This window comes from Gekko japonicus, unplaced genomic scaffold (genome assembly GCF_001447785.1).
Source record: "Gekko japonicus isolate JY-2015 unplaced genomic scaffold, Gekko_japonicus_V1.1 scaffold1210, whole genome shotgun sequence".
Taxonomy (NCBI): Eukaryota; Metazoa; Chordata; class Lepidosauria; order Squamata; family Gekkonidae; genus Gekko; species Gekko japonicus.
The window spans coordinates 323,141-341,195 of NW_015168083.1; the positions used below are offsets into that span (position 1 = coordinate 323,141).

At 39.0% G+C, this 18,055-nt stretch overlaps 1 protein-coding gene across 1 annotated transcript in view; it reads left to right on the plus strand.

Annotated features, from left to right (window-relative positions):
- The first annotated feature begins 557 nt into the window (after positions 1-557).
- The window catches only part of SATB2 (SATB homeobox 2), a 202,975-nt gene continuing 185,477 nt past the window's right edge, over positions 558-18,055 (plus strand). Inside the window, exon 1 of the mRNA XM_015414701.1 lies at positions 558-741. Coding sequence (XP_015270187.1) covers positions 573-741 — 169 coding nt within the window. The 5' untranslated portion in view covers positions 558-572. The remainder of the gene's footprint in view (positions 742-18,055) is intronic.

Genomic DNA, 18,055 nt, shown 5'->3' on the forward strand with positions numbered 1-18,055 from the left:
TTCCGGGATAGCTCTCTCAGCCCAGAACGGCTGTTTCAATGCATCACTAGGTACATAACTGGAGCCCGGTCTTGATTCACCCGCCATCTGAAATGCATTAGGCACTTGAGTGCTGCCCGCTTGCTGCTCAATAGATTTGTTTGCCTGAGTCCCTGGCTTTTCTAAATTGTCCTCTCCCCCCCCCCAAAGACGGAAGCCCCAGGAGCGTAAAGAGCTCCGGTAATAGCCCCGGCTTATAAAGCTGAAGCTCAATGAGCGATCAACTTCGGCCGAGCTTTCTGTGCTGGCTGCTGGCTCCCCGAGAGCATCGCAGGCAGCCTGTTAAGTCAGGTGGAATAGCAGAGCCTTCTGGAGGGCTCTGGCGGGTGATGTGGGTCCCACCGATCCCTGCCAAAAGCAATTCCCCCTTCCGAGGTAGAGGTGCTTGAAATAGTTTGTTGAAGTTTGGATGTGTTCTGAAGCGGTGCTGTTTTGTTTCTTTCCTTCTCTTTCTCTCTCTCTCTCTCTCTTTAGGTCCTTGCTCGTTTTATTGTGATCTTCCCGTGGGAACGCTGTCTCCAACTCCGAGCAGTATGGACCGGAGAAGTGAGAGTCCCTGTCTGAGGGAGAGCCCAGACAGAGGGAGCGGGAGCCCCGAAGTCAAAGGTCCTCCGCCGGTGAAGGTGGCCCGGCTGGAACAGAACGGCAGCCCCGTGGGAGCCCGAGGGAGGCCCAACGGCTCAGTCACCAAATCAGTGGGAGGTAACAAACCTAGTCGAACGAATGGGTATGCGACAGACTGGCCAGGGAGGTCTAATGGCCCAGGGTGTCAGGGTTCAGGTTAGTGAAGCTTGGGTGTCCTGGTGTAGGATTACAGGAAGAAAGTCCAGGGCAGCCTTTTGATGCCTGGTTTGCCTCTCGTCAGTAACTAAACAGTCTCGTGATAGGAAAACTGGCTTGCACAGAGGGTTGGCATACTTTGGGCGTTCTGCCACTCTGTACAGAGGTGTTAGCTGGCTGATTTCACAGCTTGCCAGGCCTTGGAAGCTTTTCACTGCTCACTTCTTTGCCTCTTTCTTAGAAAGGTGAACAAAAAAGGCTTGAGAGGGTTTTTTAAAACATTTTTTGGGGGGTCTCTGTCGCTTTCTAAATAAGGGTGTTATTTGACCAAGCTGTAAAGCAGTCAGTTCTCTGTTCCTAGAACTTAACATCTTTCCTAGGTGCATTATATAAACTTAAATAAGGCTGTTAATTTGACATCTTTTGTTTTTATAATAGCCTGAAGTCAGTTTCTTTCAGTAGAGCTTTACAGTGCAATCCTGTTCCTCCATTCTAAGTCTATCGAATTGAATGGCCTTAGACTGGAGTAACTTTGCATTGGATTGAACTGTTAGTCAATTTATAAAGTTGGACATTTTAGTACAGGCATAAATAACATTTGCCTCTATAGTTCTATGAATCATTGTGACAAAAGAGGGGGGAACTTCACTGCTGCTACTGTGTATACTGGTTCACTAGAAAATTTTGGTTTTAGAAATGAATTTCTTGGGGCAGTGATTTCCAACGTGCTGGTTGTAAGTTTTGTCGTAATTTGTAAACTATATTTCCAAGTAAATATATAAGTCAGTCAGTGACTTCAGAAGTCTTTCCTTAAGAAGGCAAAGATCATGTTGCTTTTTAAGGATAATGACTATGGATTACTCTTTTGTACTGATAGTCGCTTGACAGAGGCTTATACAGTTTTGTCTTGCTTTCTTGACACTCTTGAGTTTTGAACTCTGTGGTGTGGTTTTACTTTCATTGCCTTAAGTAGAAGATTTTCTTAAGATCCCAGACCCAAAGCCACTTAAACATCTTGATTTATTCTGTTACATCACGAGCTTTTCCTTTTAGAGTGTGTTTTAAACTGCTCGAATGCTGTAGCATGATAAAGAAAAAGAAGAATCTGGCAAGCAGGCCGTTCTTGAAAACATACACCAAACTCACCCATACCGGTGAACAGAATTCTTACTGCATAGCACTGAAGCAAAAATATACTGTAGGTTGATTTTTGAGGGACCGAAAAAATGTGGCATGCCATTGCACTAGCTTTTGACAGTACAGTGGTGGTGCTAAATATGCTGCACTTAGGTGAGTTAGTAGTTACCAAAGATTGGCAAGAACGTGCAGCTCAAAAAACACCCCCCTCCCCAGCTATCTATGTGCTCTGGGATTGTTTTAGGTAAGGATATTTAACATTGAGCTTTTATTATGAATGCATTTCTTTCTTTTGGTAACTCTTGCCGTCGTGCACCTATTAGCAGAGGGAAGAACAGATTTGAAGTTAAACACTTCAGTATCTATGTTAGAAAATAACAACAGTCATAGTAGAGTACTAAAAAGGTTTGCAGCTGATCGTGAATGTTTGACAATGAATCTTGGAACTGATCAGGATTGTTTAGAAGTGTTTCAGCTCCTTTATTTTTAGGAAAAGGTAGTAAGTCTGCATCAATGTCTTCTAGTAATCGCTAATACACACTTAGTTGCAGAAGGCTGGTTCTAAAATTTTGGCTCACATAGCTTCCTAATTGCCAGTATGCTTTTGTATAAGATGTTCCTGGGGGTTTGTGATGGTATCAGTGGCAAAGATTGAATCAGCTGTGGAATAGGATGGAGAGTTTAATGCAGCTGAATGTGAAAGCATTGGTTCTTCAAGGCCATGTTCTAAGAGTGTTACCTTTTCATTTACTGTTACTGATTCAAATAAGGAAGTCATAGCACAGGGTTTTTAAAACTTTGTTGGCAGATTCTTGTCATTCTCTTGTTGGCTTTTGCTCATGTTGTAAGAAAGAGATGCGGGAAAAAGTCTCCATAACTTATTTTCAGATCAGCAACACTTGCTAATTAGTTAAGTAGTAGTAAGATACATTGTCTTCATCAGGCAAAGATGGCATTATTTTGCATTTATTTTATTTTAGAAGAGGCTTTAGGATAATTGCATTAACTATCTTATGAGAGGCTTTTTGCCACGGTCCTTCTAAAGACTTTTGGTAAACAAATTTATTTGCTGTTTGCAGTGTCTTCAGATTATGACTCGTGTGTTTTTATTGAAAACTTATGTGAATTCCAAAGACAAATTTGAAATGGTGCAAAATTCTGTCCTTTTGTAACTGGAACACTGAAATCTGATTAGACTAAAGGAGAAAATCTATCCCAAAAGGAAACTGTTGTCACATGTACAAGTCTCTGGCCTGTAAAATGCATGAACAATATGCTTTCCAACTATAGTAAAGGATTGTTTAGCAAATAGTCACTATATTGAAAGATTTAGTATTGTGAAAGATTTTTTTCATGTAGTTAATCTGCGCGAAACAGATGTCACTAGATTTTAAATAAGTAGCTTTTAAAATATGGTGTCTGCAAAGCTTTAGTTCTTACGTGTTTCTTTTTTTGTATTGATTTTACGGTACATTCAGTTTTAATTCTCAGTACTTGTTTAGAATATATTCTTAAGCCTTTCTTTAAGAAAGTGGTAATTAAAATATTGGTATGTACGGTGTTAATATATTTATCATCTCTGATATTTCTTAAGCAAAGGGGAAAATTCAAGGTTATGTAGTTGCAAGATGCTGTTTGTTTGTCTTAACCATTGCAAAAGATTTTACAGAAAGATATTCTTTTGGTAATTAGGTGTTCTGGGGTTAAAATCTTTTCTGGAATTCAGTAGAAAATGTAAACTTTTTAAAAAGATGTTTTAACCACATACGTGTGGCCCGGTAGTTTTCTCCCCATGGGGATTTTCAAATTTTGCGCTGTTCGCATGCTAGTTTTAGCTGCACTGGTGAGAGTTAACTTTTTTTGCCTATCGTGTTCCAGCAGTTCCTCAGGACAAACCTGTTGTTATCTAAGTGGTCTGTTTTAAATGTGTATGTAATAAAACAGAAGTACTGTGATATTCATGAGTGGCAGCTTTTATAGAAAGTCTATGGGAGAAAAAGGCGAATATCTCTTTAAAACGCATATGATGCCTGAGAGAGGTTTAAAGCAAGCAAGAGCTCTGTGGTGTTGACAGCTTTATATCCCTGCTGGGTAACATTCACTTACTAGAATTGGCATCCTCCCTCAGTTAGTAATGTGCTCCATAAGGAGTGTGAGAAAGGGTGATTAATGACCAGGAAACTGAAATTTGTAAAAATCCTGATTAAAATGTATCTGTGCTCATGGCTGTTTTTTTTTTAAAGTTCATGTACCATTTTGTTAATTCTCAGAGATGGAAAACCGTGAACCTGAGGAATTCAAGTGCAATTCAGTTTAATAATTGAAGGCTGAGATCCTTATCTCACTGACTTATGGGAGCAAGTTCTGTTGAAATTGGTGGAGTTTATTTTCAGACAAATTGCTTTTGCCCTTTTATGTGTTCCACACTGTAGATTCCACAGAATTGTTGACCCCCCAGATCTAGCATAGGCTGCTGGATATTGTGTCATATCTTATTTGCCCAGATGGCTCCTACAGTGTCTTGTTTTTGAAGATTCATTCAGCAATACACCTAATATTACCAGATTCTGTGTATTTTAGTTTGACTGATTCAATAATTGCTTGGCTCTGTACAGATACAGAAATTTATGCAGTTTTACTTTAATGTTTGACTGGAAGACCAAGTTTTTTGGTACACGTTCTCAGTGAACTATATCAAATATTTCCCCCCCCCCCCCCCCAAACGAGGTATATTCTAGAAAGCTGGGTTAATGTCAGATAAATGTCAACTGAATTTTAAATGTCTGGGAAAACGTGTAAAATATAGAACCATATTATATGCATGTTTACCCAGAAGTGAGTCCCATTGAATCCAGTACTGGCTACTTCCAAGTAGGATCAGTCTTTCTTTTTAGGCCTAGCATACCTCTGTTAACACCTGTATGGGACTGGTAGTAGGCAGAGCAAGGTCCAGGAGAGTATGTTGTTGCCCATTATTAATATTTCTAAAATACTATGTATGTTTGGCGCATTCCGGTAGGATATATCAAAGACTTATATGAGCTGCTGGTTGAAGGTAGTTTGTAACAACTGTTAATACAATTTGCTTTCAAATGAAGGCTTTCCTTGCAGATGTTGATAAGAGGTTAGCTGAGTTGGTCTGCAGTAGAGCAGCTAGATTTGAGGGTATAAGCTCTCTAAGGTGTACTATTTTTGCAGTTTGTCTGTTGTGTCAGAGGTATATCTTACATTTGCAAGGGCTAAGCAAGTGTTCTGCAGATTGGACTTTACTGTTTTTTGCGTTGGCCATTTATATATGCCATCTTTCATATACCATCAAAACAAAGCTCAAAGTCTGTATATTTGGAAATGGTGTCAATAGAAATATAATTAAGATTCATTTCCAAATAAAATGTGTTGGATTGGTGAATACAGCAGTTCCTGCTTTCCTCATTACATCTCTTGCACTTGCAGACTGAGCCCTTAAACTTGAAAGAAAGCTGCTCTGAAATCAGTGGGGTTTCTTCCCAAGTAAACTACATATAATGGTGGTGTTAATGCTATGCAAAGTGCATAAGGGAGATTTATACTCTAAAGCAAGCTATGTATTTCAGAATTTTTTAAACAAAATTAATAGTTTATTAGCTGCTTATCATAATTATAGCCTTTCTGTCTATATTATAAAGTAAATAAAATGTAACAATACATGCCAGTGACAGTGGAAGGCATCCTAGTAGCTTTGTATGGTTACTGTAGATACTAACTTCAGTTTCATCATTAGGAGTTAATGTCTAGGTGTTGGAGGAAAAACGAAACCTTGCAAAGTTTAACAGTTCTGTATGTGCATACATAGGACTTCAGTGATGGGGAAAGGGCTATTGGAGAACATATGGCAATAAAATTCTGAACTAATTTACAAATTTTCCCCAAAGCAAGCCAGAGAGAGAGAGAGAGAGAGAGAGAGAGAGAGAGTGTTGGTATATGAAGAACGAGGCCTGGCTTTTGTTTTTAAACTTTGCATCTCTTAAGCATGAATGCAAGAAGATGTAATAATGCTTCATTACTGGCAACGCCATCTCCCCATATCACAGTGTTGTCTTTGGGAATAATTTTGAATTTAAAATTGGAAAAAGCTTTATGTTCGTACTTCAGGACGCTGGGCAGTTTAAACCTGTAGCTACATAGAATATAGTGGCTCATTTAGGCTGGAGGGGGTTATTTTCTGTATTTGGCATGGGTTAATAGCGTTTCAAGTTTACAGACCCATCTTTGAGCAGTACCGAGATACTGTTAGTGACTTCCTGAAGGTGTTTTACAACCCAAGGCAGTGTTTAGCTGATATAACATCTGTCTGCCTTTGTGAGTGTGTGTGTGTGTGTGTGTGGGAGAATTGACAGTGCTGTCTAAAGGGGAAAGTACTTTCTCGCAAACAGCAAATAGTGGCTTTGAACTACAGAGTGTACTTAAAATATTCTTTTTCAGAGATAAATGATGAATCAATCTTATGTTAATTGGTTCCTACTGTATAAACTCTACAGAAACAGATGCACTTTTGTGTCAGGGCATTCTATAAGTGAAACTGTTTTAAGAGCTGAAGCCACAACTGACAAACATTTGAGGAGCTGATGATTTCAGAGAAGTATACTTAATTATCTCTTGCCGTGCTGAACTTTCCCACCATATTTAAGCTAAGCATTCATCACAGAGAGCTCAACGTTTATCTTGTGTTTGTTACAGTTGATTTGGGGGTTCAAAAAAGAGGATCAGCAGAGACATCTTCTGCTCTGACATCTTTTAAAAATATTCACAGCAACTATTTCTTTGAGGCTTTGTATGAGGTCAATCATATTACCATTATCAGTTCTTACATTATTATTTTAATTTTGGAACACCTACAGTGGTAACTGGGGGAAACAGGGCAATCCTGAATACATGTGAGGAAGATGTACTGTGCATACTGAACACTTTACTTCAATTCCTCTCACATCTGACTTACGGCAGTGCTTCATGCTGCAGTTGTGGTAAACCTTCATGCTGTACTGGTGCGTTCTGCAGTAAATATATAAAGTATCGAAGTATCTACATGCATCTAGAAAGTTTGATTGGCTCAGAGTTCCTAGACATGTATGCATGGTGGTTCCCTTAATTATTATAGCATGTAAAGCACTGGCCTTGTTGTAATCAAGTAACTATTGTATAAGGTTTTTTTTAATTAACTATTTGCTCAAATTGACAAATAAGGTAAATACAAAACAAAAGGGGGTATAATTTGTTTATACATCTGATTAATTCAGCTGTGCTAAAACTATCCCCCCCCCCCCGCACTATTTGACTTCCAGAATGATTTCCGGAAAACGGGGAATCATGAAGCAGGTTGAAATTGTGCACATGATCTAGAGCAACTGAAATCAGTGGGCATTAAATCCTCAACAAAGTGCTTAATTCTTTTGAGTCCAAGAATATTTAGGTGTATCTGACCTGCTTTGGATAGCTCTACTTTTTTAATACTGTCACTGGTGTGTGTGTGTGTAAATGCCAATAGCCTCTGAGTTTCTCATCAAATCACCCCGATAGAAAGAGATCATCTCTATCTGTGCACCAAATAAAACCATTTTCTAAATAAAGCTGCAATTTGTAAAAAGGAAGGCTGAGCGCCGAAGATTAGATTCTTTTGGTGCTGGAGAAGACTCTTGAGAGTCCCTTGGACTGCAAGGAGATCAAATCAGTCAATCCTAAAAGAAATCAACCCTGACTGTTCCCTGGAAGGCCAGATAATGAAGCTGAAGCTCAAAGACTTTGGCCACCAAATGAGAAGGGAGCACTCACTGGAGAAGACCCTGATGCTGGGAAAGATTGAAGGTCAAAGAAGACGGGGACGGCAAAGGATGAGATGGTTAGACAGTGTCATAGATGCAATGAACATGAAGTTGAGCCAACTTCAGAGGACGGCGGAAGACAGGAGGGCCTGGGAGGAGCTGGTCCATGGGGTCGCGAAGAGTCGGACTCGACTGTGCGACTGAACAACAACAACAACAAAAATTTGGTACAGAAATAAGACTAAAAAAACTAGTTTAGCTGCTGAGAGTTTCTCTGGAGGGTCTCGTTTCCCTGTGAGTCTTACGGTAATGTGAAAACTTCAGTGAAAAATCTGTGAAAACTAAGAAGCAAAGACCTTAGCATTTTAGTGTTGTTTTACATTATGAATTATAGAAATTACTGTTTACAGAATGTTTTCACAGTTAACCTGTAAAGTGCTAGGCATCTTCACATGTTTTATGTGTGTGCCTTGTTTTATAAACTACACATTCACTGCAAAAATACACTATGGTTTCTTGCTTCATGTGGTGAATACAGCAAATGCTTTTAGTTGTCTTGCATCTTATACGGTTCATTTCAAAGAATGCAGGAAAGGATTAGTGGTTTTATTACTTCTGTGAAGTAAAGTCTAGTGGTAAATGTAGGTAGGATTGTTCTATATCCATAAAGATGGGATCAGACCATGTTTCATGTTCTGACATTTAAAGCATGCTGTACTGTGAGAAATTAAGAGTTCCATATATGTGCAGTAGTGACAGGAATATAGTTGCAATGCCAACAGATGGATTGTGGGTTGTTTTTTTTTTTTTTTTGCAGTTTAGGCCTTTTATTAAGTGTGAATGAAGCTGTGGTCAAGGGTACCTATTTTAACGTCTAGGAGTAATATAGTGTGTATAATTTGATTATCTTTGTATATGAACAAAAGATTATTTTAGTTAGGGAATGTACAAGAGAACCCCATAATTTATGACTGGTCCACACACTTTATTTTTTCACATGACCTGTCCCAACTTTCCTTGAGCAATCACTTCCATTGGCATCATAATGTGAGCCAGACAAACCATGGATATGGCCCATAGCAGTTCTCTTGATTGCAACAACACTTATCCAGCAGCTATAAATGTGAGACTTACTGGTTTATATCCATGACCATTCAGGTTTTTGTCCTGGTATACCTTGAAATGCTGGGACTGCGTGGAGGACAAATGTCGTCTGTTTGTCTATACCTTTGACAATTGCCGTATCCATGTGATGAATATAAACCGGTGGAAATTGTATTCCTGGGAAATGTATGCTGCTAAGAAAGTAGACTTTATTCCCTGTAGGTGTGCTCAGGTTTCTGTTTAAGTATCATTGTAGGTGATGGTTTTAAGTTTCATTATGGGTGACGGGGACGGCTTCCAAGTACATGGTTTTCTTAAATGGCTGAGGTACCATTCCGCTGTGGCAAGAACTAGTAGTAAGAATCTTCATACGAAGATGGCGTCCCTTCATTTTGTATCAGCTGCATAATTATAGTTTTTCGCCTTTTAATGCTTTACCTGCTATCCTAGGTTGTTTATTTTTAAAACTCAAACACGTCCTATCAATAATCTGATTATTGATTATTTTTCATTATTTGGAGCAGTGTTTGGCCTAGGTACCTGGCTGGGTAGGACGACAATTGAGAACAGAATAGCAGCATCCAAGTGAAATTAATGTATTCACTACATGCACTTATTTGAAAATAAATTCCTGCCTCTTAAATTTGTGTAAATAGGTTGGATCTTAGGCACTGTGAGATGGGTCAAGGATCTTTCCCAGCTCCCCCTTCTTGGTACAGCTTGCTCTGCTCACCAAAATGCTGCTCCAAGGGCTGGGTAGCAAATTGCCCCTCACTCTTCTGCTAGTGGAGGATGACTTTGAATCTAACCCATTGTGTTCAGAACTGAGATGACGTAATGTTTAGGATTTTTTTTTAAAGATAAATAGTGCTGATGAGAGTTATACTAAAATGATCTGTGCCCTTTGAATAACCTGTATATTTTAAAGAAATATGCTCATATTTTAGATTGTTCATTTGCATTATTTATGTTCGAGCTGGATATGCATATTTCTTAGATTTGATATTTTGTATTTTATTGGCTATTAAGGAATAAAATTCTCTGTTATGAGTTATGCATTACTTTGCAGTAAAAGGTGCCTTTCATAATGTCTTTTTCCAACTTACAAATAACTTTTTTTGCCATAATACTCACATGCTTGCAGAGCAGCATGATAGATGTCTCCTTAAGTATCGTAGTAAAAGAAAATGACTTGTATTTTGAGGCTGTGGATAGTTTATGTTGTTTTGGACCAATTTCCCAAGCAGCGATCGAAAACAGATTACAATAACAATTATACAGTCAGAAGATGCAATATCCATTTCTGTTTTAATTGGGTGAAAGAATAATAAAAACATCATTAAGAAAAATGAGATGGACCTGTCGCATACTCTACCAATTTTTAGACTTTGAGAAAATGCAGAGTAGTGGAAGTAGTTTTTAGTTTACTTCATCTTTTTAGCTAAAATTCTTATTTATGGTAAAAAATAGGTGAAAATAGCTCTGCAGATATGGATAGATTTTTAATAACTGCTGTTATTAAGTCATTATTGCAGCAGCAAAATATTTGGCTTTATGTATTTGGTTTTAGTGCGATGAAGTAATTAATGTTTCTTTGCTGTCATTGGGAGACATTAGTGATGTGGCACTTTGTACACTGAAGAGAATATCTTAGTGTTGGTGAAGGTGTACCCAGCTTCCTGCTCATTGTTTTGAGTGTGTTCAGCTGTTTGGACTGATTCACAACTGTGTCTCCCCCATCACCAAAGTTGCACAATGTAAATGTAAAAGCGGTATTTGAATACTCTGACATGGACCTAGTTCTTAGTTTAGCATGCTTATATAAATTCTGCATGTTGAAGCATTTGCTACGGAGTGGGAGGTAGACATATCTATGGTAGAACACACAGGGGGCTGCTTCATCACCTTAATTTTTCCATTTGCAGTGATGGCAGAGTAAGAGCCATCCCCCCCATTTGTAAAAGCCACCTCCCAGTTGTGATTTAAAATAAGTCTTGCGTGCAAATGATGGCTGAATTAGTCTTTGGGGTCACAGTAAAGCCTCAGATAAACTGGGAACCCCGGACACATTGATCGAAGAATTTTACAGTATGGTGGATGTGGTAATTTTGCTTCCGGCATGGACTTTTCAGTTTTCCTGGTATTGAGAAAAGGGTGACCCTTAACTCATTGCATGGTAGGCAGGTAGTGGAGGCTTTCCCAGCAGCAGGGGCTGTAAAATTCAAAGTAATTGATAAGTTCATGGAAGCATGAGAATAGGAAGAAAGGAACATACTTGTGTTGCTGGCACTGTGTAGGACTGTATCTTTGTTTACTGTCTAAAACAAAGACTTCGGAAAGCTGTTTTCTTTTTACCCTACTCCTTTTAACATTAGGCGCGGGCATACCTCGCTCTTTGTTTCACGACCCGTGCTTTTAGTTCGAAAACAGAATGGGTAGCATTATGCTGAGTGTCCTGCTCATGGGGTTAAAATCAAGGTATATTGTGAGCAAGGTAGTTGTATCTAACTGGATTTAGTGAAAAATTAGACACCCACTTCCACATGCTGTGTGTGAACATTTATACGTACCTCCACTGTTCATTCAGTTTGCGGCAGAAACATGGCAGTTTTTCATAACTTTTGAAGATTATCATCAGTGGCCTTCCACTTCCTGACTCACATATCAAATCCAAGCACCCTAAAGTTTGGAGCCAACTTTAATATTTACAAAATAATTACCTATAAAAGCACTTTTAGATGGTAACTGAATGTAGTATAAGAATAGTATTATTTATGTTTGTCAGTAACTGAGTCAGCCCACCCACAGCAAAACTGTGGTATTGGTACTGGGTACTAAGCGTCCGTCACTAGCATCTATTTTCATTTTGATGCCAGCTGGAGAAATGGATGAAATGTTTGTGGTCTCTATGCTGATGCAGCCTCGTTCTCACGTCTGCAGCTGAATTGTTCTTGGAAACAGTGGAGTGTAGAAAGAAGGGTAGAACAGTGGGGGAAGGGGATGTGGCATCATGACTCATTCTAGGGCCAGCCCTTGGCAGCAGTGCAGCTCAGGAAGGTTTGGAAGAGGTGGAACAGCATCTCAGGTGCTCAGGCAAAGTTATGCTGGGAGCACCAGTAGTGTGCTGGTGGTCTTCTACAGACTCTACCCCACCCACCCAACCACTTGCAATTTCCTTCTCAGGAGCTGTGTGTCTTCACTGAGGTCCATTTTACAGTGGGCACTATTCCAAAGGATTAGAGTTGGTCAACTATAAAGCATCATTTAGTAGCCCTGTAACAGAGGGGGAGGGTTACGAAGCTGATGTCCGTCACCCTTTCTGGTACAATGAAAAATTGTAATAAACTCTTTACAAATGCTATAGTGAGCAGTTTTTCTTGATCAGGAACCTCATAGATTAAACAGTTAAAAAAATCCCCTGAAATGAAACCAATAAAACCCAAGCTAGTTTTCAAATGTGGTGGTTATAGTGTATGCCTGGCAAGGGGTTCCAGTTCCTAAAATGAAATTTGTGATTACGTTGGTACTCTGTTTAGTGCAGGGCCTCAAGGGGCCCTTACCCTTGTGTTTGTTATAAGATCACGCTGTGACATATTTAAGAAAGGTAGGCTGCTACCAATACAGGTCAGATACTTTCAGATTACCTAATGTTGATTGGTAACTCCGGCTCTAAAAATTCTACAATGGCTGTATAATAATGTCGTGCTAAGAAGTAATAGTTTTAATGACAGCTTTCATATAGTCAGATCTTCCCAAATCGGGTATAAAAGAGCTGCATTTTAATATTTTCTACTCTCATATGGCATTATTAGAGCCTTCATTAATTTTCTTCTGATTTTTTTTTAACTTTAAAAGTTTACATATGACATCTTCACAAGCTAGTACAGGGTCTATTTGTGGTTCTACATTTTAAGACTATGCAATGTGATCATTAAAATTAATTGTGGGTGGAATTTGGCATAGAAATTGGCATTTAAAAAAATCATAGCTGCCCAGGGAATTCTTCTTAATTGTAGGCTGTGCTTTTAAAAGGGTGACACCATTTACATCTTATACTGCTATAAGTTCTAAATGGTGTTGCCCTGTTGAAGTGAAATATTTTATACTAGTTCTTGTTATTATATATGGCTATTTGTAAAAAAATGAAATATCTAAGTTGTTAAAAGAAATATCTATGTTTTATTTTTTAATCTACATTTTCCAGGACCATGGCTGCCTTTGATGCACACGCAGGTCTTGGGTTTGACTGTTCATTTCTTCCTAGGAAATTGTAACTTCAAAGGAGAATAATAATGATCACAGTGTATGGGATGCCTTTTGTTGAAAATAGTGGATTCTCTTTTAAAATTGTGAGCATGCGACTTTGTGCTTGGCTTTGGCATCTAATTGATTGTTGAAGTAGACTCTCTATGGAGCAGCATATCTTATCTGCTATAGGCTGATAAGTGTGATGTAGTGTTTAGAATGTTGCATTAGGATCTGGGGTTCGAATCACCACTCTGCCATGGAAGCTTGCTGGGTTACATCTCAACCTAACCTATCTTGCACTCTCACACAATCTAACCTAACCAAATGATGGTTGTGATGATAAAATGGAGGAGTGGAGAAAAATGTAAGCTGCTTTGGGCCCCAGCTGGGTGGGGCATGAATAAAATGAATAAATAAATGCAGGTAGTCTAAAAGGCAGATGTTTTCCCCAAAGCATTTAATATGGCCTTCAGTGGTAAAACTTCCTGAGCTCCTTTGAAGAATGGCAGGGTAAGCATGTAGTAGATAGAATGATCCGATCAGGTATCCAGATTGTGGTGGCTAAAAAAAATGGTTAAAATAATTAAATCTCTTTTTTGTTTATAATAACTCATTTATGCTATGTTTTAAAATAAAACCTGACTCTAGTACCAATGTGTTGAAGTATGCATGTGATTGCACAGGAAAATAATTTGGGTTGAATTCTTTATCTAAGTGATGTTTACCTGCTGGGTATTGTCTGTTCTGGTTCCTTTTGGCTTTTTAAGCTGCGGTTCCCTTTGGCTCATCCCCAATCCAGTCTGCCGTGAGTACAGCACTTGCATGAAGGGTTCCAGTGGTTTAGTAGAGCCATTTTTCTGTGCCCCCCCCCCAGACTTTGGTATAAGACAGCGTGACAGGCTGTTACGAGGGTCCGTGCATGCTCCATTCTTTCCCTGTTTGTACGACCTACTTGGTGATCCCGTTCTCCAGTTATAAAAGGGGGTGGAGGAACAGTATCTCCTGTAGTCTGGGACCTGATGTGTAGCCATTAGCTGCTCCCCTTGATTTCCATACCCCCTTTGCTTTGTATTTACCTTTTCTGCTGGCTTCCTTCCCCTAACATGGATAGAAAACATCTTTAGAAACCAGGCTTTCTTTTAGGTTTGATTGCACATCAATTTGGTTGTTATGTGAAGAACTTCTTAGACCATTGACCCACATAATTTCTTCCCAAGTGCTTGTAATGTCAGTGTGTTGAAATGGGCCAGTGTCACAGATTAGTTCCAGTGCTCTGTATGGTGCATTTCAGGAGGTACCTGTCCTTCAAGACAAACCTCAGAATGGTTTCATCATCAGAGTTCCCACGTGAATGACAGGGTGGGCAGAACTTGGCAGGTTAGGAAACGTTTGGGGCAATATTTTTTCTGGCAACTTCCCGCTGTGGATTGTGGTTCTGTTACACATTTTTTGAGACTTCACCACACATTTGTATTGCTGTATCTGTCTCTGTCTGTAGAACGGGAATAAAGTTTGCATTGTACTGATGTTAAGCATTGTTTTAGGATTGGATAGTAAGTGTGTGTGTGTGTGTGTGTGTATATATATACACACACACGAAAAGTAAATATACTTTTTATTTAAATCTTGTAACAGATCAAAACAATTAACACCAATTTCTTTTGCTTTGTTTTTTGGATAGGCCCTACCTCTTTCGGGGTGGATGTTTTCTTGCTAATACTTAAATTTTTCTAAAACAGCATTTGAACTTAAAAAAACAGAAATTAACTCCTTTTTAATGCATGCTACCTTGTGGTCCCTCCCAGCCCACCGCTAGCAAACAGCTGTACAAGTGAGCCTGTAGAGATTCACTTGCATGTGAGGATTGTGGGTACTAATCAGTTACTATAGAACAGGAGCTCTCATTGCATCCTGAAGCCACACACACTGAACTGTAGTTAGAGCAGTTTTTCCTGAGGACCCCCCCCCCGTCTCCAGTCAGATTGGGATGATGAGACAGTGGGATACAGTCGACCTTACAAACCCCATGTAGATTAATGAACATTTACTCTGCCCCCCCCCCCCAATGCCTTGACTGATGGAGGAGAGAGAGACTCCTCCTTGCTTCAAGATTCTATCCTTTCCTGGACTTTTGGACCCTTTCTCCCTTTATGGTCTTACCTGACATTTTGAGAATCACTGATTTATAGGTTAGTTCTGTAGTCCATAACGTACGTATTTGCAGTCCTGATTAAAATATCTGTACATGAACTTCTACAAATTGGGTTGACGCATAAGCTGTAGCATGGAAACTTTTGTGATTTTTGAGATGCGTCCAGACTGGAGAAGGTATGCTGAAGTTTGAAGTAGAGCTGGACCATCCAATTCACTTGAGCGGTCTATGGATTGCCGCTGTATTAGGTAACTAGTGCAGTCCTGTATGGGGGATTAGCTAGCTTTACGTTGTCAGAAATTCATGGTCAGAATTATGCCTTTGGATGTATATTTTTTAACCTCATGAACTTGAAGAAAATTCCTTCATACGCATTGGGTAAATTCCCAGTTCAGCATGATAGGTGGAAAAAGAAGGATTTATTTATTCACTTTAAAAAACCTTCAGACAGATCCACAATACAGTGATGTTTATATAATCTCCAGCTAAAGACTGCTATTATTAATCACAAGGCACTCTATTATGTAGCTGATAACATTGTGGAGTACATTTGTGACAGAGAGAACAAAAACTGCAGAGTAATTTCTGAGCTCTTCCATAAAAATATAATGGGATACCTCACCGAAAGGGGTGTTTGTAGACTGCTCTTAAAATATCATCTGTTTATTGGCTTTTATTGTAAAGAACTATTACTGCTAGCAGTTTATACTTTGCCAAATGTAATCATATATAAGACATACATCTTAAAAATCAGGTTGGAGATCTGTAGCGAATATCCACAGTGTTTGAAATGACAAATCTTAACTCATTTTACTACATTTCTATAGTTTGTGGGATTTTGGACTAAAGTTTAGGCGCTATTGAGGGCTGGAAAATATCATTTGCACATTTACTTAGAATGTTTTTGGGTTCTGGAATGCAGCAGAAATTTAATAAAAGATTTCAGGTTTCAGTTTAGGAGTTAAATGCAGATTTACTTAGATTTAGGTCCTACCAAATTCACTGAGGCTTATTCTAAAGCAAATCTGCACAGGTGTGGAAACCTAAGAAACCTTTCACTGAGATTTTATAAAACAGCGATTCAGTTGTTTTCAAAATGTCCCACCGCCAATGTAAAAATATATTTGTGTTTGAATTAATCAGTAGAGAATGAGTATTTTAAATCCTGGGATTTTTTTTGTCCCATGGAAGTATGTAGGAATATCACTTTGTTTTTGATGTGTTTTTGACGTGTTATCTGTATTTCTATGTTTAATTTTTTTCCTTCTTCTTCTTTTTTTTTTTTTTGGTATGGGTAAATTGAACCCTTTACTGTTGAAGCTTAGCACTGTGATGTTGCTGGCACTTTCACTTTCTACATTTGGAGCAGTCTTTCTGTTGTCAAATTATAGCCTTTGCCTTCAACTTCTGGGTATGATCCGGTCATGCATGGATTCTGTTATTTTTAGTGAGAGACTGGATCTCTGTGAATAAAGGGTGTGTATAAGTATTTTAATAAAAATACGAATAGTAGTAAATTAATTGCTGGGAGCACATCAAATCCAACACAGATAGAAATGCCAGTTAATAGGTTAAAAAAAAAAAAAGCTGACCAGAAAGAAGGTTTGTGGTGGAAAGGTGGTGGGCAGCAAGTGCTGCTTGCCCTCTCCTATTGGTGGCCTTAGAAATGGCAGCTGGAGTGTCGGGTTGAGTGGAACTGTGGCATGATGGGAAGGTTGCCTGCTTTGTGCCTCCCCTCGCTCTAATGGCTTCTTCTGTGGCAGTTAGGCAGTGATTGAAATGTTTGCTATAATGCATTCGAGGTAAAATAATCTTTTTTCTAATTTGAAAAAAAAACCTTGTTTTCTTGGGGGGGAAAATTACTCCCTCCCCCCAGCCTTTGTGTTTGGGATGGTGGGAGTAACTAACTACAATCTGATTTCTTTTGGGTTTTGAGCTACCATTTGTTCTTAATTTTTAATAATTTTGGTGGGTTTCACTTGCCGAAGAGCAGATGGTTGTAGCATGAGATATTCCCTCCAGAAATCTGGGAAGTCTTAAATGTGCAGTTGTGATCTTTCAAATGTTCCTTGCCAGTGAGACCCAGTATCAATTTTACTCGGCCACTTTAAATACTGTGCTGTTAAAATTGTTTGGAGACAGAGCACAGAATTTAAGGTTTATATGAAAATAGCTTGACTGGACAAGAGGCACATTAATTATTTCCCTACTGCGCTCTGGTGACTTTCACATTGCATTAAGATGAGCGGGAAGCTTCTGATTATTTAGGGCTGAAAATGAGAAGACAAATATGGTACGATGATAGTACAAGAATGCTGACTGCTCATTCTTCTTCAAGCGTATTCAGATAGGCATAAAGAGCACCACAGCTTTCAGCAGGAGGACTCATGTTGAGAAATTGATGCATTCTTCTACTGATTTTTCTAGCCCTCAGTGTATCCACCAGTATTTCCAGCTAACAGAAGGTGGCATGGGTAGTCTTGCAGCTGAGAGCTAAGTGTCGCTGCTGGGATATTGTTGGTCTTAAACCATAGGAGTATTCTTAAATGTGGAAAATAGGGAAAAGCAAGTAAAAATTATTGGGGTGACTAGTGACAGAGCTCTAATGCACCTCATGTGCACCTGTAAGAATAGTGCATTTATTACCTCTACGGAGAACACATACAATAGTCATGTTTGCCGGAGCAGGAATCACTGCTTTACCCACAATGTGGATAGGTTTATAATGGAAACACTTGTGATTTTATCTGCCTTGTTTAGTGGTCCCCACAGTGTTGGCAAAGGCCATCAGCAAAAATAG